At 44.5% G+C, this 27,269-nt stretch overlaps 1 protein-coding gene across 4 annotated transcripts in view; it reads right to left on the bottom strand.

The window, feature by feature from the left end:
• Positions 1 to 27,269, bottom strand: part of EYA2 (EYA transcriptional coactivator and phosphatase 2) — a 203,797-nt gene that overhangs the window by 45,178 nt on the left and 131,350 nt on the right. For all 4 annotated transcript variants that reach the window (XM_084854031.1, XM_084854032.1, XM_084854030.1 and 1 more), the window contains exons 6-9: positions 21,997 to 22,064; positions 16,577 to 16,754; positions 10,308 to 10,432; positions 8,618 to 8,701 (exon numbers count right to left, since the gene is read on the bottom strand). In XM_084854031.1, the coding sequence (XP_084710157.1) occupies positions 8,618 to 8,701; positions 10,308 to 10,432; positions 16,577 to 16,754; positions 21,997 to 22,064 (455 nt within the window). The remainder of the gene's footprint in view (positions 1 to 8,617; positions 8,702 to 10,307; positions 10,433 to 16,576; positions 16,755 to 21,996; positions 22,065 to 27,269) is intronic.

The following is a 27,269-nucleotide window of genomic DNA, read 5'->3' as shown; positions in this document are numbered from 1 at the left end:
ATCATCCAATAAGTTCATGTGATGAACTTATTAGATGATAAGTAGCAGCCATGATTATTGTAGTCACCTCTGTTAGTAAGCTGATCTCTGGAAACTGTGATTTAGGGGGTGTGCATACCTCACAGATCCTTCCAGTCTTGCAATGTTCTGCTGTTGCTCACTGCAGCTGTGGCATTAGCATCTGCAAAGAGCAGCCGCAAAATACTTCTGAGTAAGTCTGCTGGCTGGAAGGGCCTGAGTCCCCTCCTTGAGAAAGAGCTGTCTCTAGCTGGGAGTTGTGCTGCAAGCCTAGTGAGGGTAGGGAGAGACTCTGCTTATGCTGCTTTGGGAGGGACTATAGTGCTGTTGTAGAGCACATGGGTTGCACACACAATGCCCCAGGTTCTATCCCTGGCATCTCCAGATGTGTGTTTTGAAAATCACCTTGCAGGTAATGAGCAACACTGCTGCTCTTGGAGAGCCACTGTCAGAGCAGACAGTGCTGACCTACATGGACAAACAGCCTGGCCAGGTAAAAGGGAGCCTCCCGGGTACCTTTGCTTGAAACAGCTCTCCTGACTCGGCATATTGGCAAGGGATGCAGATCTGCCAGCTAAGGATGGCTCCATTTCAATCCAGCGGTTCAAGCCATCCCAGCAGCTTATCTGATGTTCCGCACAATAACTATTCAACTTGGTGTGAAGAACCGTTTGTCCTTTCTTAATGAGCCACACAGTTTCCTTGCAAACAGCCCAGAAGTGGACGTTGTTGTTGTTGTTCAGTCGTTCAGTCGTGTCCGACTCTTCGTGACCCCATGGACCATAGCACGCCAGGCCTTCCTGTCCTGCGCTCTCTCCCGGAGCGTGCTCAAGTTCATATTCATTGCATCCGTGATGCTATCTAGCCATCTCATCCTCTGCCGTCCCCTTCTCCTTTTGCCTTCAGTCTTTCCCAGCATCAGGGTCTTTTCCAGGGAGTTTTCTCTTCGCATTAGGTGGCCAAAATATTGGAGCTTCAGCTTCATTATCTGTCCTTCCAATGAGCACTCAGGGTTGATTTCCTTTAGGATGGACTGATTTGACCTCCTTGCAGTCCAGGGGACTTGTAAGAGTCTTCTCCAGCACCACAGTTCAAAAGCATCAATTCTCGGCGCTCAGCCTTCCTTACAGTCCAGCTCTCACAGCCATACATTACTACTGGGAAAACCATAGCTTTGATTAGACGGACCTTTGTCGGCAAGGTGATGTCTCTGCTTCTTACTATGCTGTCTAGGTTGGCCATAGCTTTCCTCCCAAGGAGCAAGCGTCTTTTAATTTCATGGCTGCAGTCACCGTCTGCGGTGATCTTGGAGCCCAAGAAAGTAAAATCTGTCACTGCTTCCATTTCTTCCCCTTCCATATGCCAGGAAGTGATGGGGCCAGATGCCATGATCTTCGTTTTTTTAATGTTGAGTTTCAAACCAGCTTTTGCACTCTCCTCTTTCACCCTCAACAAGAGGCTCTTGAGATCCTCTTCGCTTTCTGCCATTAGGGTGGTATCGTCTGCATATCGGAGGTTGTTGATAATTCTCCCAGCAATCTTAATTCCGACCTCTGATTCATCCAACCCGGCATTTCTCATGATGTACTCTGCATATAAGTTAAATAAGCAGGGTGACAATATGCAGCCTTGTCGTACTCCTTTCCCAATTTTGAACCAATCGGTTGTTCCATGTCTGGTTCTTACTTCTGCTTCTTGACCCTCGTACAGGTTTCTCAGGAGACAGGTAAGGTGGTCTGGTACTCCCATCACTTTAAGAATTTGCCACAGTTTGTTGTGATCCACACAATCAAAGGCTTTAGCGTAGTCAATGAAGCAGAAATAGACATTTTTCTGGAATTTTCTTGCTTTCTCCATGATGCAGCGAATGTTGGCGATTTGATCTCTAGTTCCTCTGCCTCTTCGAAACCCAGCTTGTACTTCCGGTAGTTCTCGGTTCGCATACTGCTGAAGCCTAGCTTGTAGGATTTTGAGCATCACCTTGCTGGCATGTGAAATGAGCGCAATGGTGCGGTAGTTTGAACACTCTTTGGCGTTGCCCTTCTTTGGAATTGGAATGTAAACTGACCTTTTCCAGTCTTGTGGCCACTGTTGAGTGTTCCAGATTTGTTGGCATATTGAATGCAGCACTTTAACAGCATCATCTTTTAGGATTTTAAATAGCTCGGCTGGAATACTGTCATCTCCGCTAGCTTTATTGTTACTAATGCTTCCTAAGGCCCACTTGACTTCACTCTCTAGGATGTCCGGCTCAAGTTCAGTGACCGCACTATCATGGCTATCAGGGACATTCAGATCTTTCCTGTGTAGTTCTTCTGTGTATTCTTGCCACCTCTTCTTAATCTCATCTGCTTCTGTTAGGTCCCTGCCTTCTTTGTCCTTTATCATGCCCATCTTTGCACAAAACGTTCCCTTGAGATCTCCAATTTTCTTGAAGAGATCTCTAGTCTTTCCCATTCTGTTGTTTTCCTCAATTTCTTTGCATTGTTCATTTAAGAAGGCCTTCTTGTCTCTCCTTGCTATTCTCTGGAACTCTGCATTCAGTTGGGTATATCTTCCCCTTTCTCCCTTGCTTTTCGCTTCCCTTCTTTCGTGAGCTACTTGTAAAACCTCATCAGACAGCCACTTGGCTTTCTTGCATTTCTTTTTCTTTGGGATGGATTTCGTTGCTGCCTCCTGAACAATGTTACGGACCTCCGTCCATAGTTCCTCAGGCACTCTGTCTATCAGGTCTAATCCCTGAAATCTATTCCTCACCTCCACTGTATATTCATCAGGGATATGATTTAGGTCATACCTGAACGGTTTAGTGGTTTTCCCGACGTTCTTCAATTTAAGCCGAAATTTTGCAAGAAGCAGCTCATGATCTGAGCCACAGTCAGCTCCACGTCTTGTTTTTACTGACTGTATGGAGCTTCTCCATCTTTGGCTGCAAAGGACATAATCAATCTGGTTTCGATATTGACCATCTGGTGACGTCCATGTGTAGAGTCGCCTCTTGTGCTGTTGGAAAAGAGTGTTTGCTATGATCAGCATGTTCTCTTGGCAAAACTCTATTAGCTTTTGTCCTGCTTCATTTTGTACACCAAGGCCATGCCTGCCTGTTATCCCGGTGAGTTCTTGACTTCCTACTTTAGCATTCCAATCCCCTATGATGAAGAGGACGTCTTTTTTTGGTGTTAGTTCTAGAAGGTGTTGTAGGTCTTCATAGAACCAATCAACCTCAGCTTCTTCGGCCTCAGTGGTTGGGGCATAGACTTGAATTACTGTGATGTTGAATGGTTTGCCTTGGATTCGTACTGAGATCATTCTATCATTTTTAAGATTGTACCCCAGTACTGCTTTTCCCACCCTTTTGTTGACTATGAGTACTACTCCATTTCTTCTAAGGGATTCTTGCCCACAATAGTAGATATGATAGTCACCTGAATTAAATTCGCCCATGCCTGTCCATTTTAGTTCGCTGATTCCCAAGATGTCGATGTTCAATCTTGCCATCTCATGTTTGACCACCTCCAGCTTACCTTGATTCATTGATCTGACATTCCAGGTTCCTAAACAATTTTGTTCTTTACAGCATCGGATTTTCTTTTCACCACCAGACACATCCACAGCTGAGTGTCCTTTCGGGTTTGGCCCAGCCGCTTCACTCTTTCTGGCGCTACTTGGAAATACCCTCTGCTCTTCCCCAGTAGCATATTGGACACCTTCCGACCTGAGGGGCTCATCTTCCGGCGTCATATCTTTTAGCCTTGTGATACGTTCCATGGGGTTTTCTTGGCAAGAATACTGGAGTGGGTTGCCATTTCCTTCTCCAGTGGACGACTGATCAGTAACTCCACGTGGGAGCTGGTTCAAATAGCATCAGCTGTTGCCAAGTGATATCCTCTGAAACAATATGCCTGTAACCCACCATTTCAGTAAACAAGGGTGCTTGCCAATGTTTCTTTCTGATGTCTGTGTAGTCCACTCATGAGAAGGTAGATGTCTGGATAGATCCTAAGTTCTCAAGCTCCCATTGGTGGATACTGGGAGACACTGAATATATGTTTGTCAATTGCTTTAACTTCCAGATCAGCAACTATAATCAGTAGATCAATCCACAAGAAGAAACAAATTGCAAGACTAGGAACTGCTGTGCTAATCTGATCAGGTAAAGGGTCCTTCCACGTTAGCTGTTTTGCACATACTTGCTGTCTTATGTTAATTCACCTGTTAAAGAAACTCTAGACAATGAGGTTGAATCCAGGATCTGCCTTGGAGGCAATAGGGAGCACCCCCCCTGCGCGCGCGTGTGTGCGTGTATAACCTTCAGGAAAAACAGGGGGTGGGAGAGTTAAACCCTCCCTCCTGGTGCTCCATGGTCCCAATTCAAATCAGGGTGGTGCACGCTTGCACAAGAGTAAGAAAAACTATTATGCACAGTTACACTATGTGTGATTAGCAGAATATTTAGTGTGGCCCTCTGTATTGCATTTCAGGGGGCTGGAGGAGCTGCTGTGGGAAGGAGGGGTGGGGAAGTCCACTTTTATCAGCATAGTTGGTCTGATGTAAATCTGGGTCCAACCCAATGTCACTGCTGATCTGTTCCTTTCCAATGCTTTCAGTTTTGTCCTCCTGTCTTTTTTTCCAGCCTGATTTGTGGCAATCTCTCTCACTTTTAATGCCATTGCATTGCCAGTCTATTCAGTGCGGACTGGTAAAGTGCTGTTGAGGTTTGGGGGGCTGCTGTGCCTTTAAATTAGAAGTTTCTTTCTTTAGCTTCTGTCTGTTGTAATTAGGTTCTGTTCAGCAGGGATGTGGCATTACTGATGAACTGTCTAATTGTCAGTCAGTTCCTCTTCTCTGTGGAGGAGCAGCGCTTTAAATACTGATCTATTTTTTTCTGGTTCTTAAAATTGCCAAGTAATGCTTTTTCAAAAGAAAAAAGGGCAGGAATGAGAATACTAGTAATTAAAGCACACCCTCACCAGTAGAGAAGAGAAACTGAGTAATTAAGGGTGAATTAATCAGAAATGCTGCTGTCATACTGAACAGGAAGCAGTTACAGTGGCAAAAGCCATAAAGGGGATGCTTCTAATTAAAGTTGCAGAGGGTATTTACTGAGCTGGATTTACTTCTGAGCAAACATTATAGGATGATCTTGATGATAGGGTCAGGCATTGCCAGATCATACTATGTGGGATCACCGTTCTTTGTAATCTCTGTGACTCACACATATGGGTTATGTGCCTGCACAGAACAGTCATTTGAAACATGCTATAGCTGAACAGACTTTATGCAGGAGTCCTGCCCACCTCCTCTGAGCATGCTCCAGGCATAGCTCCCACCTGTGTCTCAGTTCCTTTTTGTCCACCACAGCAACTGGTAGCATTTGGAACATTCTTGGCCTCACGGCCATTTAAAAAGCATATATTAACTAACATCCCCTCCTGGGATGCTGGACAGAGTTCTTTCTTTTCTTTCTCTTCTCCTTTCTCCTCTTTTCTGTTCTCTCTGAACTTTTCCTTTCCTTTGTCTCACCCCTCAGAGGTGTAAGGGCTCCAAGGCCTTCTTTAAAAAGTGCACCCACTGCAGCAGGAAAATCCTGACTAAAGGACACTCTGTCTGTGCCTCAGAGAGTGGACTCCCGTGGCCATCGTCACGCCTTCACTAAACAGGCCAGGATAAACTGGATGGCTTGCCTCTGCGCCCTTTTGTGGGAGTAAGCTCTCAAAGCGGCAGATACTGTTGCACTTAACCAGCCTCTACACACCACCTCAATTTGCATGAAGCTGGCACCCTCCCTTTCGCAACAAATTCCATTGATGGAAAGTGCCACTCATCCCCGAGATCAGGTGTACCAGCCCTCTTCCTGGCTCTGGCTTCAGCCTTGCCTTCAGACTAACAGCCAGCAACAACTCAGCTCAGACCCAAGCCTTTGATGCAGACAGTTGAGACCAAGAAGGTCCAGTCTCAAAATAAATGGCCTGTTAATTCTTGGGCACCAAGACTGTAGAATAATAATAAGACAACTACACGCAGGACTGCATCTGATGATGAACCAATGGTACCTGCACGGAAGCAACCACCCACATAACCAACAGCCTCCCATCTGGTCACCAAAATCGATTCTTGAAAAACATCAACTTCCACGAGACCACAACTCCTTGGGTGACATCCAGTGCATGGCGTCAGTTTCAGAGAGTGAATCCAGGGATGTTTCTCTACGGAACCTCATCAGCCCACCCCTTAGGGCCACTTTCCAATACCGTTCCCCTGTAATTCTCGTTCTCACAGGGACAGATCCCTCAGATATTGAGAGACTTCACCAGCCTCAACTGTTTCCTCTGGCAACTTTCCCTAGCATCACTATGTCATACCATGGGAGGACTACAGGCACCATTATTATTATGCCAAATCACTTCCTTACTATTACGATGAATGATTGCCACCACATTGGCATTACTCTCCCTCCCAATGGCACCATGACCATAAAAACAGGAACATTCAATCCTACTACTTCAACCATCGACGTTCCCACTCTCCTTACAGTGAGCAATCTAAGGTACCTCTTCCATGTGCACTGCCAACTCACACAGTATTGAAACCACCTGACACTCAGGCACCCCAAACAGCCATGGTACCTATCCTGATCAGCTGAACTCTTGCACTGTGCTCTTGTCTTCTGACCAACTTCTTTCAGGACTTTATCCTCCCCAAACTCTCAGAAACCACTGCAGATATTTGGGCACTGATATTCACATCTCCCCAACCTCAACCCCTGGCACCAGCTACACTGGTTATCCAACTGCTATCAGTTTTATTTGCATATCAGGGCCCATACAGATGCAGCCTTCAGCAGGGCGTTTCTGTCTACAGTTTTGGACATCTCCCTCCTCTGGTAAGTCTCTTGCTTTTCAGCTGCCTACTATGAAGAAGAACAGGTTCCTGTAACTGTGGTTCTTTGAGTGGCCATCTGTGAACTCACAGAACCCACCCTCCTACCCGCTTCAACATCAAGCCCTCAATTTATTCCTCTGCTGTGGTGCACTGGAACTGAGAGGCAGGTTGGAGCCAGGCCAGGAGCGTGTGCAGAAGGGGTGGACAGGACTCCCACCTAAAACTCTGTTCAGCTCTAGAATGTTCCAAATGACTGCTCTGCACAGATGCATAACCTATATGTGTGAGTTCACAGGTGACCCTCGAAGAACCACAGTCACAGGTAAACAACCTGTCCTTTTAATTCTGTTTCCAGCTGATTGTGAAAAAACCAGTGCTTCAAGAGCACTAGTGTGGAAGCAACCAGAATTCTGAACAAAATTTTGCCTTCAGTTGTGTGTGCTTTCTTTTCACAGTGAGAGGCTACAAGCCTTCCAAACATTTCAGCAGGTTTTTGCATTATAAACAACGTTTTAGATCTTTTTACATGTGCACACATCTAAAGGCAGATAATAAATCTACCTTGCTAATTACATGTCCGGCTTGTTATAACTATTATAAAACAAGCCCAGCCGGTAGAATCATAAAATGATGTCAAACCATATTTCTGCAGCCGCAGCAACAGTGTTCCAGATTGTTCAAAGAGCTGCCAAGTTGGTCATCCCATTGTAATAAATAGCAAATACAATCTCTTCCATTTCACATTAAAGTGCTTACGCCTGCTCTAATGGAAATAGATTTTGAACTTTATCAGTAAAAAAAGAAAGAAAAAGAAACTGTTGTATGAGTAAATGAGGACCTACTATTTTAGAGTTCTGCTGTGGTTACTAAGTACTGCATTGGAGTTTGGAAAAGAGCAAAAAATGTGAATTTGTGCAGCTTTTTACTTGTAGACAAATCCTCTTGACTAAATGTCACATGGGATAATAAGCAAAACAAATGAAGTTACTCTTTGGTATGATCAGCAGATCCACATCACTTATCTGTTGTGGGACTATACCGTGTCAGAGAACAGGCAGGGGGTTCAATATAAAAAACAACGTCTTTGCATATATAAAACCAGCATGTCAGGCAGAAGGATTTTACCCTAGTGTTCTCCATGGGATGTTAATTTTGAATTTACCAAGAGTTTTGTGGCTGTTGTCGTTAACAGGAGGAAATATTCAAAACCCAATGCAGGCTGAAGTGGTACAGTCCGGCAACAAATGCATCCTCTGAGGCTGCTAACTATGTTCTCCCACACACACAGTTAATATTTGAGAAAACCTGTAAACCCCACCCCCAACGCCTAGCAAATAAAAAAATGGGTACCTCAACCAGGCAGGAGTTCTTGTATCATGTCTGCTGAATAAATTGTTTCTTTTTTCTTTTTAATAGAAAAAGGCATTGACTAGAAAAACAGCTCACTGTCCTATCTAGGAGAAGCTAAACAATACACTCTTTTGAACAACTTGGTTTATTGGCAATGTGACAGGATGTTAATTAAATTTTCACATGTTTGAGGGAAATACCACTGGACTTAGTTATATTAAATAAATTCTGAAGAAAAAATGAGCAACATCTGTTAGAAAAGCTGCCATATTCGCTGTCCTTACAATTCTCAATGTGTTGTGGGTGGACAAACAGCCATATGTGTGTGTGGGGGGGGGGGAGAGAAACCAGATGAATTCAACAGTACCTTCCCATATCTGGATGCAAAGGTTCCCGTCAGTAAGGAGTGAAAAATGATTATCGTCTCGTCCAAGTCCCACACAAACACACGCTGTGATGAAAGACAGAGGGATGGAAAAAACAGATAAAATCACACCAAGTACTTGCAGGAATAAATTCGTTTGGGATTACATAACTACATTTATACACACCCTTACCTGTGATCTGCTCTTGTCAAGCTCCACTAACTCAGCTGTTCGAAGGTCTCCTGCTCCCTGAAATGACTCTGCCCTTTCTCCCTTGTGCCCTTTATGCTTGGAACTGCACCTTTACCCAGCCTGGTGCCCTCCAGATGTTTTCGACTTCAGCTCCCATCAGCCCCAGTCAGTATGGCTAATGGTCACAAATGTTGGTAGTTGAAGTGGAAGGCCTCGTGTTGGGTGAAGCTGGCTTACCAGAATGCTTCCGTGAGGCCTCATCCCTTACTTATGTCAAAGTCCTCAAAAAACCTTTTCTGTGAAGCTGTCAGAACTACCCCTCCTTCCAATACTGTATCGTAATTAATCCAAAGTACCTGTAATTGAAATGCTTGTGAGTTCTTCCCTATCTCCATTTCCCTCCTCTTCCTCTACTGTTTCTCTTGTGTCTGCTTTTAGAATGTAAGGCCCTTGGGGCAAGGGGCTGTGAAATCTGTTCTTGGAAAGTGCCACATGAATAATGCATTCATTTTAAGGTAAGGAATAAGATCACTTCATGTATAGATTAGATGTATACCCTTCTCCCTCATTTTTTTAAAAAGGTAAAAACCACCTAACGTTAAATAGTACTATTTCATATGCCCATGTCCTTGCTTACTGGTCATGGCTTCCCCCAAAGGATATTGGAAAATTTAAATTTGTAAAGTGCTGAGGTTTCCTCTCATAAAATCATAATTCCCAGGGTTTCCCATAAAGAAAACATGACTGTTAAACAAATGTGAGTCTCTGGGGTGAATCTCTCCATGGCTTGATTACTTACATGGAAATTCAAGTGTAACTTCTTGTTGGACTAATTTTTTAAATTGCTGTAGGAGCAAGCCAGCCTCTCACATTATGCATGAAAGGTCACAAAGAAGTAGTTGCTGGCAGGCCCAGCATCAATATCCAGCATCTTCAGGGAGCTGCCCAGGCCCCAGCAACCCAGCTGGGCCCACCAGCACTGATGCCTGCCCTAGGCCCCTGGCTACAGGATAACTTGCTGGTGGCAGCAGCAAGCAGCCATTTTAATTTCCTACAATGCCCCTGTTAGAGCATCATTCCAGGGAAATTAAAATGGCTACCTATGGCTGCTGCCACAAGAAGGCTCCTCAAGCCTGGAGATGGCCCTGGAGATGGTTGCTAGCTCCCAGGGACACATCGCATGAAGGAAATGGAACAGATTCAACAAACCATCATAAGGATGGGGTGGTGGGAACCAAAGGGGGATAAAACATGTTTGTCTAATTTCCCCACTAAATGGATATGTTATAATCATATCTGTTTTGAAATATATTCTAATCATAACTGAAAAGAACAAAAAGGGATCAGAAGAGTGTTATCTGCAAATTGGACAGACAACAAGTGATTTGGTAATTATACTGTTTCATTTCAACAGAGATGTCCTTCAGTCACATTGTCCTGGATTTATTCAAACATGAAAGAAAGGGGCAGGGGAGAGAAGAAATCCTATAGCCCACTTACCTCAATTTCGGTTTCAGCTGTCGGGGAGGGATCATTACTTCTTTTTGATCGCCCTCGTAGCTTTCCATCAGTCCCTCTGTGCTGCCTGTCTGTTTCTGTGTCTTTTACAGGTGTTGTATATTCACCTGTAGGTATAAAAGGAACCCTTCTGAAAGCCAGCACCCTAAATTATGGTTCTTGTGCCTTGTACATGACCCTTTGCTGGATTGGGATGTAAGTTCAAAATGTAGGGCCACACGAACTCAATATGTCTCCAAAGTGGGATTCCACCTAAATCAGATGCCAGCACTGAAAGAGGATTTGTAAAGGGGGGGGGGGTGCGTGTGTGCGTCGGGGGGGAAAAGGAATCAAGAATAGCTGCTATTAGCTCAGTCATCTGAAACAATGAAACTGTAGATAGCCAAAGGCCAGGTTCAGAAATAGGGTTGGAGCCAGACTTAGCTATACTTACAGTAGAGCAGGGGTTTCCAAACCATTTGGGTTAGTGGGCACATTTGGAAATTTGACAATGTCATGGGTGCTCTCACAAAATGGCTGCCATGGTAGGGGGCTTTCCCATTCATAAAATGGCTGCCATGGTAGGCATGCCCAGTCACAAAACACTCATTTATCAGATGGCAAAATGGTGAGACTAAAAGAAAAGTAACTTGCCACCAAACCTGAGTACAAAGTAGAAGTGGGTACTGAACTCCGAAATTTTTGAACCCAAACACAGATGGCTCTAGAGGGCAGAACTTCACTCTGCATGCCAGGCTCCCAATTAAAAACAATAATTAATATTTAAAAGATGTTAAGTAATAAAAGTTAGGCGTCAAGAGAGATATCGATGGGCCAAATCCAACCTGCCTGGGGTCCCAATCCAGCCCTCAGGGTTCCCCAGATGGTCATAACCCTTCCACTGGCCCACACCCAATCATCTGGTGGTTTCCCAGCTTTTGCATGTTTTTCTCCCATTCTAAAAGGTCGAAATACCGCTCCTCAGGCTTAGTTACATACTAACAGCAGTCTCCACTCTCTGAGTGCCAGTCTTTATGAAGCCAAATCAGCACCATCCATACACAAAGAAGGGATATCAGCAGGCCTGAGGGAAGCCCAAGGTTTGGAAAGTACAAAAACCTTTGGAAAGAACCCCTGAGGTGGAAAATCCCCCAAACAGTCTACTGAAGATTGGGCATGCTCATTGGGCATAGAATGCTGAGTGGCCTTTGTTTTTGTTGGGGAGCAAAAAATGGATCGGGGGGAGGGAGGAATGAAATGGAGTCTCCTGAACAGGAGCACTCTTCACTTCCACATTATGTTTCAGGTCCCACCTGTACAGTATACTAAAGTTAAAATACCTCCACCCAAAATGGGAATCCATGGGGGGATCTTTATGACAACAGAATGAGAAGCATGTTGGAGTATTACCCAGATTTTCATGGAATCGGCTTTGGTCCATCAGAGGCACAGGAAGCAAAATATGAAGAGTGTATCATACCTTTAAAATCTGGTTTGCAGCACTTGGAAGAAACATACGTTTCGGTGGGGTTGGGGTGGGGTATAGAACTGAATGTCATCAAACTGGCAGCGGCTGCTCAACCAATGAGAAAGGCTTGTTTCCCACCCCTGTCCAGGCTCCCCATTGCTACTGCATTATGAATGGAGAGCAACTAATTCCGTGTGTGTGCAGATTTCCCTGAAGAAACCCAAATCCTCAGTTCTACAGTGCAGCATCTGAAGGCTCCTGAGAGCTCCCACCCACCCCAATTTTGCCACATCCCAGCAATCTGCTGCAGTTATTGCTCCCACCCCATTTTCCCCATGTGTGCACATTTGCCTATTGATTCCAACCCCCCCCTTCTCCTTTTCCCTGCTCACAATAAGAAGCTCCCTTATTGCTGCAATACAGCAGAGAAGGGACTTTACATAACAACAGAGAAACATCTTTACATCAGAGAAACCACAGAACATCAAAGAAGCACAGCATCACAATAGTGATTTCAGAGAGCATCAGAGAAAGGAATAGCACTTTAGGGAGAGTTACTAAAGTTGGCCTTTAACCCTTTCACTGCAGGGAGCAAGATTTATTTCTTACTTCTGAGTAAACATGCACAGAAGGGGGGAATATATTAAAGATTAAAAGCAGGTTACCTAAGGTGACTGAATATCCCCACTACTGTGGTAATGTGAGAGGTTGCTGCTGCACTCCCAGGGATTTTCTCAATGGGAAAAACTACTTCCATTGGGGAAACAAGAGGGAATGGGGTGTCCCACCCCCTTGACCACGTCACTGCCAGGTCACAGAGGCATGCCCAGGATTTAATGCATGAGGGTGGGAGAGACACATGGCACAGTGTGGTAAAACTGCAACAGAGCTGCTTTCAGTAAAAAAAGAGTAAAAGGAGTTTTAGAAAATGTGGCTGTTCAAGAGGGAAGTGGCTGGTTGGCAGTGGACTGATGACGACGTCATCTGTCGTGAACTCAAACTGCTCTAACTTTGCACTAAATTGCTCATGAAGACAGCCCCCAGATGTGGAAGACTCTTCTCTATACACAGGTGATGTGGGTATACGATTGTGCTGCATCACAATGCCCATCCAGGCCCTGCTGAAGTAGTTGGATGTGTGTTGATGCAAGTGGGCATCCCCATATCTAGGGCCATCGATTATTACCTGCAATTAGAGACGGATGGGGCCAGTGCCAAAACTCCTGAACTGAGTCATCAAAAAAGGATGGAATAATTCATGACCTCACAGATTTTCTAAGATGCTAAGTGGATACGTTGTCCTTTTGTGGTATTATAACTCTCATAAATTGCTTTTTAAAAAGAAACCTGAAATATTCCACATAATTAATTCAAAGCTTTTCTTTTTAAAAAAACCCTACTTAGTATTAAACACTTTTTAAAAAAGTTTAAGCACATATTTGGGGCATAGTTTATCTAAATCTAACTTTCTGTCATACCCTTTTTACATTTTGGCCCAGGAAAAAAGCTCCTGCCCACAACAACTGACAACTGAGATGTTTTATAAGTTGAATTACATTTTCATTTTGGCAGTTTTAATTAAAAATCATTCACAATTTTAACAGCCTGTAACATAGCCCCGAGAAAATGTCTTAAGCACATTGACTTGGAAATACGTTCCACTGAAAATCAGTGGAGCATATTTCCATAGAAATGTGCTTAGAACCGAGATTTAATTCAGTGGAAAAGTGTAACAGAGGTCACAAACTGAGCAGTTCCAAAATCTTTGAAAGAGTCAAAGATTTGTTACCTGCCTTGGGTCCTTAAGTGGAGATTATTGTGAGCAATGTTAACGTTGATAAGATCCATGTGCATAGAACCTCTGTAGACTTCCATTTTCTTTCCACTTTATATGTGGCTCTCAGACTGCTCTAGCAACTCAGATGCAGCATTTTAAAGATGAATCTGGGCCATTCCTTCTTGGGATGAATTTTGAAGTCTCAGGCCCCTAGTGGGGAGGGGCCATAGCTGTGGGGAGGGCGCAGACTCAGTGGTAGATCAAATGCTTTGCAGGTTTGATCCTCAGCATCTCCAGGTAGGGCAGAAAAATCTCCTGTCTGAAACCCTGGAGAGCTGCTGCCAGCTACTGTCGAAAATACTGGGCTAGATGGACCAATGGTCCTACTCAAGATAAGGCAACTTCCTATATTCCTATGTGGAAATCAAGTCTAAGGAGAAGATAATCCTCTCCAGTCCTTACAGAACAATCTGTGATCACATTCCCCACCCCCACCCACAAAACAATATTAGTTTATTTTTCCTTATGAGTAACATCAGATGTGCGAGCTTGTTCAATAAATGAGCAGACCCCACTGTTGGTGTACATACAGTGATTGTCCACAAATGACATGGTGCTTTGTATAAATGACATGGCCTGCCAATGAAAATTTCACTGGGGAAATGATATCTGAAGACCATATTCCAAAAGTACATTGGAAAGTAATGATATCAGGGCTTCCAGAGTTGAAAAGCTGAGCACCCTAAGAGATCCATCCTAGATAATTCCAAGAAGAATGGAAGGTGTTAGTTTTTTAAATTTTATTTTAATGTAGGGCTCATTACTAATTGTTAACTCAATCTGTTAACCTGTAGCTCTTTTTAAATGGTCCTCAGTCAGTATGAATTCTTGTTAAACTTCCCATAAAACTAGATTTTATAGGCAGTTGCCTTAAAAAGTTGATCTGTTTCTAAAAGAGAATACGAGGCCAGCAGTATCCCCCCACACTCATCTGTGTGCTATATCCCTAGTGTCAGTAATGTAATTCTGCAGTTTCAAGTTTTGGCCTAGTCTCTTGCGCCCTTCTCTCTTCCTTCATGATTCCTACTTGTTGCATCTAACTAAAAACACATTATGACTAAATCCTTTATAGATGTGAAATCATTTCCCTTCCATTACTGCTGCTTTAAAGTTTCATCTTCCTTTTCTAAGTTTCTGATCATAATTGTGGGTCAATAATTTTTATGGTATCATGTTTGGCTTACTGCCCTTATCGTTTGATGTTAACAGGCAGGCTCATAAGGCAGTCAACAGAGTTGTTCTACTGCACTAATACTGAAGGAGCTTCACTGGTTCACAGTTTGGACATAATTCAAAGTGCTGGTTCTTACTTTTAAAGCCATAAGCAGTCTAGGATCAGGGTAGCTGAAGGGCCAACTTTTCCCATACAAACAGTGGAGCCTGGTGGCTCCAATGTCAGTAGGCTGGTAAATCCACTCCAGGTTTCAGTCAGAACCAGTCAGAACTCTAAAGTAGCTATCCAAGATGTTTCACTGCCCCACTGACATCGGAGCCACCAGCCTCCACTACATGTGAACCTCCTTCGTCCAGGTTCTTCTGCCATTTCAAGTCAGGCAAGTGATTATCACAGAGAAGGTCTTTTCTGTGGTGGCACCACAACTTTGGAACTCCCTCCCTAGTAAATTAACTTGGCACCACAGCTAGTGTAGCTTAGGCGCTATGCTAAGGCCATTCTATTTTCCCAAGCTTTTAGATAATAGAAATGGTTTTTCCTCTTCTCTTCGGGCCTGCTGGCTTTATTTTATGTTGCTGTTTTATTTTTAATCCTTGTACAACCCTATACACACTTACCTAGGATTAGGAACGGGGAGAACTTGGTTTAGTCTGCATTTTTAAGTGAACCAACCCAATCTACACTTCCCACATTAATAGGTGGATCAGAATGTGATTATCCTTTGGTTCTTGCACTTCTCCAGATTTTGCACTGCAGTTCCCAGCATAAAAGCATGCACAAAAATTTGTATATTTTGGCAAATGTGTACAAAAATGTATATATTTTAGGGGTAATTACATACAAAAAGTGCTATGGTGGAGGAATGGATACAAAAATAAATGTGAATTTTCGTGCGGACTTTTAAAAAACATCTCAGACATATGAAAACAGCGTGGACAGACTTATAATGGAACACAAGCAAAACTGACATGAACTGGAAATAGATCGATTTGTCCATCCATACCTAGCACCACTAAATTCAGTGGGATTTACTTCTGGGTAGGCAAGTATAAGATTGTATTGTTAAGTCTGTTCACTATTGTATTGTTTACTTTAAATCTACAGTAGGTTTAAAATAGGCAGTTCAACAATGAACAGACTTAACAGTGCAATGTTATACATGAGTACCTAGAAACAGCCTTGCAATTCTTTTTCAATACATGAAAAGTATAGAAATAAATATTTTAAATAAATAAATACATACATTTTCATCCACAGAACCAATGCTTAGTTTCTGTGAGAACGGGGGGGGGGGGGGGGGAGCACTACAACTGAAGCTAAGTTAGAAGTTCCCTTGTCTGATCTGGAATTCTTCCTTACTAATCTTAGACATATTATTTATGTTATTATTCATTACATTTATATCCCACCTTTCCTCTAAGAAGCTCAAAGTAGCTTACATGGTCCCCCCCCCTTTTTATCCTCACAACAACCCTGTGAAGTAGGTAAGGCTCAGAGATGGTGACTGGCCCAAGGTCACCCATTGAGCTTCATGGCTGAGTGAGAATTTGTCCCCGATCTCCCCAGTTCTAATTCAACACTAACCACTAGGATCTGGCTTTGTTTATTTAGTAATGAAACAGACACACTTTGCACATGCTTCAAGTTACGCTATCATTTTGCTAGTTCGCGGAATGGATTTTAGCTGGCGCTAACAATAGGATCTACACCTGAGTCCTGGCTGAAATTAAGCCCTGCACAGAGCTGAATATGCAATAATAAGAAAGAGATTTCTAATTATTTGAGGCACCTACCAGAAAGTGATTCGGTGCTCTGACTGTTGATGTTGTGTGATGACTCTTGGAGAGAGTAAGCAGACGCTGGGATGGCTGATGGACTGATGCTATTTGCAGACATGTATGAAGAGTTGTAGGAAGAGCTGTAATACTGCGAATACTGGCTTTGGGTGAAGCTGGGATATGAAGAATACTCCTTTGAAAGAAGAGACAGTAATTCTAATCATCCTGTATAAGCAAAATATTTAATAAGCAGTAAATACAATTCAGAGCTGTGCAGCTTCAGGCCAAGTACAACTTGGCTTACAAATATTTTCATTATTCTTGCCAGTATTGAATGCATCACTATTGTTTCCAGCTATATTCTGTAGAAGTTAATCATCTCTGACTGTAGCATTCACTCTGTTTGCAGACCAAAACTGAAGTGGCAAAGGTAACTTGTAGATCTATTGCCAGTGATCCAGAAAATCCTTTTACGCATGCTAAAGTGTCTATGTGCATTTAATAGCACTTTTTGTTTGGTTTTCTAAATAGCTGCCCCACAGCATCAGTGACACCAGTGTGTACATGTGTGTAGACACTCCACTTCAACAAATTACTTCGTGGTTTCATCAAACCACAGTTTGGTATTACGTCTGAACTGGAAAACTATGGTGTGCATTTGCCCACCAATTCAAGATTGCAAACCAGCTTCAAGCCATGGTTTGCAAACCTGGTTGGAAGGAGTGCATACACAGCATCACACTATGCTTTGATGAAACCCCAGAAGTAATTAATTAAAGTGGAGCACGGCAGGGGAGCATGAGTGCGGAGCACATGGCACATTCCCACAGGGCCAAACCACGGTTTGGCATTATACAAAGGACCATTTTCAAAGGCAGCCCCACATATAATGCAATGCAGTAATCCAAATGAGAGGTTATCAGAGCTACAGTTATCCATGCTCTGATAACCTCTCTTTTGGATTACTGCAATGCGTTACACGAGGGGCTGCCTTTGCAGACAGTCTGGAAACTTCAGCTGGTCCAAAATAGGGCAGCTGAAGTTGCCCTATTTTGGGGATTGGCCAATGTGATCATATTATGCCAGTACTTTTCCATCTGCACTGGCTGCCAGTCAATGTTCAGGCCCAGTTCAAAGTGCTGGTATTAATATTCAAAGCCCTAAATGGTTTGGGGGAGGGTTACCTGAAGGATCGTCTCCTCCCATATGTACCTGCCTGGACCCTAAGATCATCTTCAGGGGTTCTTCTCTGGGAGCCCCTGCCAAAGGAAGTAAGGTGGGTGGCTACCAGGAAGAAGGCCTTTTCTGCTGTGGCACCCTGGTTGTGGAATGAGCTTCCCAGAGAGGCTCGCCTGGTACCTACATTGTGCTCCTTGCAGCGCCAGGTTAATACCTTTTTATTTTCCCAGGCATTTTAGTCATTTAGTTCTATTGTTTTAAATCTATTATTGTATTTTAAATCTTTGCATTGCTGCTAGGTTTTATTTTTGTTTTTATTTTATACTGTCATCCTAAACTTTCAAAATTTTATAATTTCTCTTATGCTGTATTTTGTGGTTTTAATTGTTTTGAACTGCCCAGAGAGCTTTGGTTGTTGGGCAGTGTAGAACTGAAATAAATAAATAAATAAATAAATAAATATTATACATGTACAGTTAAATGCACACAACACTGCACACTGCAGCTCCCCGGCACACATATTCATGAGGTGCACTCAAAGAAATGTGTGTATCTGCCTCTTATGTCTATCTGCTAACAGCATACTGGGCAAAGAAGACTGAAATATTTTTTCATGAAACACATTAGGTACATTGTGCCATAGATTGCATACAGCAACCCCAACTGAATTCTCTAATTGACTCTGCCTGTGACTCTGTTGTGCTGTCACACATTCTCAAACTTATAGTGAAACTATAAGTTAAGCTCTGTCTCCAGAGAGCACACACAGAGGAAACAGCAGAAGACCTGGGTTGCTTCCAGGTGAAGCTGTTATGATGCAATTGCCCTGAATCATTCACAGAATTTTACAGGGGGTCCAGATGACATTGCTTTCCACTTATAACCATCCTGTGCTTTCCCCTTGCATCTTCCATCTTTTCTCTTATGGCAGAATCTCCATTAAGGAGAAAAAGATGGAATAGATGCCCAATGACCTCTGATTAATGGCACTAGAAGCCCTCTGTCTAGGGCTAGCCCTATAGCACCGTTGTTTCTCACATACGCAGAGAGGCTGGAGAGACAAGAAAACTACCTAAATCATGGCTGGCAAACTCACTTCAAACCACGATTTCACATCCTGGTTTGCTGCAGCCCTCTAGGCTCTAGAGCAGGGGTGCAGAGCCATTCCCAGCTCTGCAACTTGAGATCCTGTTGAAGTAGATATGCCAAGGGTAACAGCATGTGCTGTTACAACCAAGGTATGGCCTCTCTTCCCTACAAACCCCCAGATAGGAAGCTGCTGTCAAACCTTATGGAAAACAGAATTTAGGATGCAATTCTTAGAAAAGCTTTTATGTCCCATAGCCTCATTGACTTCAATTTAGCCTTGAATGCTCATTTCAGCATTTGCTAAAAAGGAAAAGAAAAATAGACTGACTTCATACATGGTTTACATCAAGTTTTACTAGCAAGCGTTTCTGCATGTAATGTATCCATGCCATATATTTATACACATGCTTTATATATAAAGGTGCGAACATATGCAAAGCATGAAGTTCACAAACAGGTGTACATCCAAACACGGAAGAACGCAACCACACTCTGATCACTTCATACTCACAAGGGTCTGTGTGACATTTTAGAATGTTTAAGCACATTTGTTACCCTAAAGCCAAGCTTGGAAAAGAAAGAAGTGGGAGCTCTTCATAAGACGATGGAAACTGCCAGTTTTCAGAAAAGCTGTTCATATGATACTGTGGTCTCCCCATAAGAATTGTGAAATGTTTTCAGCATTGCAACCGAAGTGCTGAACCAGGGCCAAGAGTGGTAGGAGGAGGAACAGAAGAGGGGTGGGGGGAGGAAATAATTTTGAAAGCATTTGGTTGCCAAGTCCCCTGCCAAGCTGTTGAGCTCTGTGAGCGTCCATAGATACATACATTTTTTTTGTCTCCAAAAATCAGATGTTAAGTATGATAATCAGAGATAAGTCTCAAGGAAGTTAAGTCATGTGCATGTGGGTGTTACAGTGGCTCCAGTCCTTCCTGGAGGATCAATGCCAAAAGGTGGTGTTGGGGGACTTTTGTTCTAGTCTGTGGCCTTTGGCTTCAGGACTCTGTTTTGTCCCCCATGCTATTTAACATCTACACGAAACTGCTGGGAGTAGTCATCCATTGGTTTGGGCTCAAATGTTTTCAGTCTACGTATGACAGTCAGCTCTACTTCTCAATTCAACCTACTCATCCCAGAGAGGCTATGGAACTCTTGAACCCGTGTCTGAAGGTGGGTTTGGGGTGGATGAACAACACGGGAACATAGGAAGCTGCCTTATACTGAGTCAGAGCATTGGTCCATCTAGCGCAGTATTGTCAACACTGAGTGGCAGCGTGTATTGCCCCTGCAGTAGGCTTCTTAATTTAGAGGTGCCAAGATAGTGATAAATCAGATCCAGGTTTGCTTACAAGGAGCCTTTATTGAGTACTTACAGCACACAGGCATACCCAATGGTTGGATCAGACAGCTTCTCTGAACTCAGAGCCATGGGGTAAAATGGGTTTTATACCATACACGTTAGCAGTGAGGTGGTATGACAACAGCAACCGGCATGACAACAGCATCTACAACTTTCCCGGCATAGGCTAACAGTGGTTGGTCAGAAGGGAAGCGATCAGAACTTTCCCAGCACAGACACCTGCAGCTTTAAGGCAAACAAGCTTCACTTCCCAGGCACATCCTGATAAGACACTCCAGCTCATTAGTATGGAATGTGCTGAGGCCGTGCTATTGACTTTTGACTCATCCTGGTAAATCAAGAGGCCTTTTAGGGAAAACAGCAGCCAACTGAACCAAAGTCAGAGAGCATTATGGATCATCTAAACCCCTCTAAAACTACTGATAGCTTGGTTCAGGCCTGAGGCCTTACACAGTGGCTCTCAAGCAGGAGTTTTTCCAGCGCTATCTGGAGAAGCTAGGGATTGAACCTGGGACCTTCTCCATGCAAAGCAGGTGCTCTACCACTAAGCTACAGCTCTTCCCAAACTGAAGCTTAATCCAGACAACACAGCATTACTGTGGGTGGGGAAGCTGACTAATTTGGATGGGACTGAAACTTTTCTTCATGGGGTTGCACTCCCCCTCCCCCTGTGAACTCCCAGTTTAGGAGTTCTCCTGGACGCAGCACTAACTGTGGAGGCTCAGGTGGCGGCAGTGGGCAGAAGTGCTTTTTATCAGCCTAGGCTGATAAGCCAACTGCAATCCTATCTGGAGAGGACGGACCTTGTCTCAGTTTACCCATGCTCTAGTGCCATCCAAACTGGACTACTGTAATGTGCTCTACGTGGGGGTGCCTTTGAAGATGGGTTGGGAATGCCAACTGGCCCCCCAGATATTAGTGGGGACCAGGCGGTCAGAACATGCAACACCTTTATTGTTCTGGGTGCAGGTGCATTACCAAGGCCAATTAAAAGTGCTGGTTTGCAGAACCATAGGCCCAGGGGCCAGATTCAATTCCAGCCTGTCCCACCAGGGTTACCCAGAAGGCCATGCCCCCATCCCTGGCCCATCACCTTTTCTCCAACCACCAATTGTTTGGTGGTTTCCCAGCCAGTTCTCTCCCCATTCTGAAAGGTTGAAATGCCTCTCCTATGGCTTAGTTATTGGTAGGAAGAGATTCAAGCAAAAATATGCTGTCATTTTGGGAATTTTGGCCCTGTTCCTTTAGCCTTTGGCCTTGCCCACCACTGGAATGCAGCCCTCAAGAGCTTCTCTAAAACAAAATTTGGCCCAAAAGAGGTTCTGCACCCCCGTTTTAAGTCTGGAATGGCTTGGGACCAGGTTCTCTGAAGGGCTGCCTTAACCTTATTGGGCTGCCTGCACTTGGCAATCATCCTTGCATTGATCGGCAATCATCCTCATGTGCCCTCCTGTGAGATCAATTAGATCTGTGAGTGTGAGGAACAGGCCCTTCTCAACAGGGCCCACTCCTGTGAGTCTTTGTCTCAAGTAAACTCTATGAGGTCCCATTATTGCAGACCTTTAAGCAAGCTTTAAAGACCCATTTGTTCAAAATCACATTATTTAACTGTCCTGCTGTTTGGTTTAGTCATGCTGGGCGTAACGTTTTATTATTACTGCTGGTATGTTGATATTTTATCATTAATTTTTATGGTGATTTGTATGTCAGAAGTTGCCTTGAGTGGTTTGACCTGGAAAGGCCGTGTATAAGTAATAATAAATGAACCTCCTTTTCGGGCCATTTTTTTTAAGGGTTAAAGCTGTACCTGGTGCACTGTGCTGAACCCTGCAGAACCCGTCAGGCCATTGGGTCCCTGGTAAATCCCTGAGGTACCTACGAAAACAAAAGAAGAAATAAAGAGATAAATAGAATGGTATTAAGCCCAGTGTAAATGGCCAAACTATCCCCAGGGTGACCGTTCTCACCCCAGCCTTGCTTGGTCTTCTTCATTACCCGTGAAGTAGTAGGGAAGATTTTAGGAACATAGGAAAATGCCTTATATCAGGTCAGACCATTTGTTCACTAGGCCAGTATTGTTTACTCTAGCTGGCAAAAGCTCTCCAGAGTCTCAGGTAGAAGCTTTCCCAACAAACAACTAGAGAAGCTGGGAATTAAACTTAGGACATTCTACATTCAAAGCTTGCTCTCTACCACTTAGCTATGGTCGCTAGGTATAGCTGTGTGGTAAAGTGATCACCTGAAACCATCCAGAATTACAGAAAGCAGAACCTCAGTCATCCTCACCTTGATTACCTGGATTTTTTTTAAAAAAATTAAATATTTCTTGGCTGCCTTTCAGGGCAGAAGCCGTTTCAAGGCGGCTTACAACAATAAAACACATAAAACCGGTAAGATATTAAAAGTGATAAAACACAAATAAAAACAGCAATAAAAAAACAAAACCAGCTTTACAAACAGTAACAAAAATAGCAACAGCAGCAATCATATCATCAGGCCAAAATAAAATATGTTTTCAAGGCCTTCTTAAAACCCTGCAATGATGGAGCATGGCAGACCCCTGATAGCAACTTATTCCAGAGGTGTGGGGCCACTGCAGACAAGGCCCTCTCACCTAACTGCTCTCACAGGTGGGCACATGAGAAAGGCCTCTCTTGCTGATCTTAAAATTCCTTATGTGATTCTTCCGCGTCTCCCATATGTAGCCTCACAACATTGTAGCTCTACACAATTTATCCTAGCAACTCCTTTCCTTCCCCCAAGCCATACAGATAGGCATTAACTTTGACAGTGATCTAAGAAGTACAAGTAACACTTCCATATGGCAATTTCTTAGTTATAGAGATTTTTTTTTAGTAAGGGGTGATTCACACCATCATCTTTATCACCTACGTTAATACCTTGGTTGAGCAAAATTGCAACAAAGACCTATGGCTTTCTTATATGAAAGTACCATGAAAATGCCAATGGAGTGTACCGACTATGGGATGGTTCACATATCCATGTTCTTCACTGGATGACTACACTATCCAACCTGTGCATGTGAAGGAGCCATAAACAAATCAAGCTCCACAGAACTTAGATATACCCTCACATCAGCCAGAAACACAATGCTTTGCAGTAGGGTCAGTTCATGCATTCAGTTGCAAGTTAAGAACATAGGAAGAGCCATGATGGATCAGACCAAGGGTCCATCTAGTCCAGCATTCTGTTCACACAGTGGCCAACCAGCTGTCAACTGGGAACCCACAGGCAGAGCATGAGCGCAACAGCACCCTCCCACCCATGTTCCCCAGCAACGGGTATACATAGGCTCACTGCCTCTGGTACCGGAGGTAGCACATAGCCATCAAGACCAGTATCCATTGATAGCCTTTTCCTCCAAGAATTTGTCCACCCCGCTTTTAAAGCCATCCAAACTGATGGCCATCACTACATCCTGTGATAGCGAATTCCATAGTTTTAACTATGTGCTGTGTGAAGAAGTACTTCCTCTTGTCTGTCCTGAATCTCCCACCAACTAGCTTCATGGGATGACCCCAGGTTCTAGTATTATGGGAGAGGGAGAAAAATGTCTCCCTATCCACATTCTCCACACCATGCATAATTTTGTAGACCTCTGTCGTGTCTCCCCTTACCTCCTTTTTTCCAAGTTAACAAGTGGTGAGTCATCAAGTGATACACAGAGACAGCCAGGAGCCATTGATACCATCTGCCTGGGTGAAGAGAAGCCCATGCCCCCTTGGGACACCAACATCTGATGTAATCTGGACCTGGTGCTTGGTAACACACTTCCAGGGCAGAGGCCTATTTCTCTGTGGCCACTGTGGGCCTGGCCAAGCAACACCAGCAAGAGAGCTATAGAAGAGGATAGTGCCTCCAACAACCTTCTTCACCAAGAGTTCTGAAAGCCAGCAGCTGCTGATAGCACCTTCCTGATGAAGCCTATAAGATTCAAGGAAGAGTGCAGATGAAATTCATGTCAGGGCTCAGCAGGACCAGAAGCAGATAAAGTGGTTGAAGATGGGCCACTGATCAGATTCCAGAGCAGGCAGACAAGGATCTAAAGGGCCTGGGGCAGATGACATGCTCTAAGATGGGGGTGGTGATCAAACTCCAGAACAGGCAGAGAAGGTGAGTCTGTGTGGCTACTCAGCGAGACAAATTGCTCGGACTGAGGAACCAAGCCTAGAGCAACAGTTATGCCAGTCTAGCCAAGCACCTATTGGTTCCTCAGGTCATCTGGTCCAGCCGGGATGAAGTGTAGCAGTACCATTCTCTGGCCACTGTACAGATGGTGCTGCAGCACAGCACTGATCAGGCTGATAGCTAGGGATGGTGGAGAATTTCTCCCCGAAACTTCGGGGGACCGAGCGCCAACGTGTTCGGCCCCCCGAACAAGTTTCGGGGAGAAATTCTCTGCACCCCCCGCCCCCCGCGCCCCCCCCGGGACGGGACTTACCTTTGGCGAATGTCCCTCCCGGCGGCGGGTCCGGACAGCGGTTCATCGGGTCTTTGTCCGGGGCGGGAGCGGCAGCCGGTCTTTCGACCGGCTGGCGCCGCCGCCATTCCAATTAAAGAAAAAAAAAAAACAACACCCCCGTGATAGGCTACGTGACGATTAACGCAGCCTATCACGGCTAGATCTGCAAAGTCAGCCGTGATAGGCTACGTAAATCGTCACGTAGCCTATCACGGGTGACTTAAAAAAAAAAAAAAAGCGCGTACGGATAATGGCGGCCCCCACAGGGAGCCGCCATTCCCGTTCCTTATTTGGTCGCTGTAGTCTACGTAAAGATTACGTAGACTACGGCGAAAATAAGGGCAACGCTATTTGCGTTGCCCTTATTTTCGCCGTAGTCTACGTAAAGATTTATGTAGACTACAGCGACCAAATAAGGAACGCGAATGGCGGCTCCCTATGGGGGCCGCCATTTGCGTACGTGCTTTTTTTTTTTTTAAGTCACCCGTGATAGGCTACGTGACGATTTACGTAGCCTATCACGGCTGACTTTGCAGATCTAGCCGTGATAGGCTGCGTTAATCGTCACGTAGCCTATCACGGGGGCGTTTTTGTTTGTTTTTTAACTTTTAATTTCGCAGCAGGGCGAGGTGAGGCGCCTCCTCCCCGGCCTGAATTTCGGCCAGGCGAGGTGGGAAGCCTCCCCCCCGGCCTGAATTTCGGCCGGGCGAGGCGGGAAGCCTCCCGCCCCGGCCTGAACTTTGCGGGGGGAGCAGCGAAGCGCCTCCCCTCCACCGCGAAAAGCTGCGAGACCAGGTAAGTGACTTTCGTGCACCCCTACTGATAGCTCCCTCTGCCTGACAGCCACACTGGTGGGACAATGAGTAAGGTACTAGGCTCTGTTGCCAGAGTCTCTTTGGTTTGATCCCCCGATGCCTTATGATGAAACTTAAGGGAGGGACCCACAACCTGCAGGCTGCATACAGCCCTCAGCCACTTCCAGCACAGCCAGCAGATCCATGGGGATCCCACCCAGATTTTCCCCTGTTAGCATTAACGCTGAGGTGAGCAAAGGAAACCTTTCCCTTATTTCTGATCTCTGCTGATCAGAGAATGGAGAGTTGTTTCCCTTGCTAGTGCTGGTGAACGAGTGTGTGTGTGTGTGTGAGAGAGAGTGTATGTGTGCACATGCATGTGTCTACCTGTGGGTGCACACGTGCATGCCCTGGCACCCCAGCAGACACCTGATGTGGCCTTCGGAGCGGAAAACGTTGTGTGCTCTGCTTTAGGACTGAGTTTTGGATTTCTTTTTTTACAATTGCATTCTTGCTCTATGTATATTACTATGCGATCCTCCCACTCCATTTGACTATGTAAACCACTTTGAAAACTTTTTGTTGAAGGACACACACCAAAACCTATTTTTTGTCATTTTAATCATGTATCAAGTAATAATTGATCAAATTTTATTTCTCATAGTTACCATTTTATAGATTAAATCGCTCTCAGAATCTAAGATAGGGAACCTGTCAGTCTCCAGATGTTGTTGGATTATATCTCCCGTCATCCCTGACCATTGGCTATGCTGGCTGGGGCTGATGGAATTTGGAGTCCAGCAGCATCTGGAGGGCCATAGATTCCTCACCACTGATCTACGGCATGAAAATCCCTTTAGAGGGGATGATCTGTCATTATCGTTTGTATACTTTTTTCCAGCATGGCTGTCCTAAGATTCGCTCACCTCAAACCTAATTAGGCCCTTGCCTTGGGTTTTAAGAATTCATTTTTTATTGTAAAATTTCAGCTCAACAAAACAAGAAGAGGAAAAGAAAAAAGGTAGCTACATAGATTTGGATATATCAGTTTCAATGCATATACACACACACACACACACACCCCCTAACCTGGACCCGGAGGATGTTAGTAACTATAGACCAGTGGCTAACATCCACTTCCTGGGCGTGGTGCTTGAGCGAGTGGTTGCATGACAACTCCAGACACTCTCGATTGAAACAGATTATCTAGATCTGTGTCAATCAGGTTTCAGGCCTGGTTTTGGAAAGGGAACTGCCTTGGTTGCCCTGTGGGATGACCTTGGCTGGGGGAGGAACAGGATGAGTGCAACCCTGTTGATTCTCTTGGACCTCTCAGCAGCTTTCAATACCATCAGCCATGGAGTCCTTCTGGATAGGTTGTCTGGGCTAGGAGTTGGAGACACTACATTGAAGTGGTTCCGCCCCTACTTGGATAGCCGATTCCAGAAGGTGGTGCTGGGGGATTATTGCTCTGTGCCATGGCAATTGTGCCATGGGGTTCCACAGGGCTCTATTTTATCCCCTATGCTGTTTAACATCTACATGAAACCAGTGGGGGAGGTCATCTTGAAATGTGGGCTGAGGTGTCACCAATACGGAGGAGACACCCAGCTCTATTCTTTTCATCAAATCCAGGTGAGGCAGTGGGTGTTCTGAATCAGTGCCTGGGGACAGTAATGGACTGGACAAGGGCCAATAAACTGAGACTCCATTCAGACAAGACAGAGGTCCTGTTAGTGCAGTGGTTCTCAACCTTCCTAATGCCGCGACCCTTTAATACAGTTCCTCATGTTGTGGTGACCC

Source organism: Heloderma suspectum, chromosome 4 (genome assembly GCF_057233095.1).
Source record: "Heloderma suspectum isolate Gila_16-S chromosome 4, 16-S_ref, whole genome shotgun sequence".
Taxonomy (NCBI): domain Eukaryota; kingdom Metazoa; phylum Chordata; class Lepidosauria; order Squamata; family Helodermatidae; genus Heloderma; species Heloderma suspectum.
This window is presented reverse-complemented; position numbering and strand designations above follow the sequence as displayed.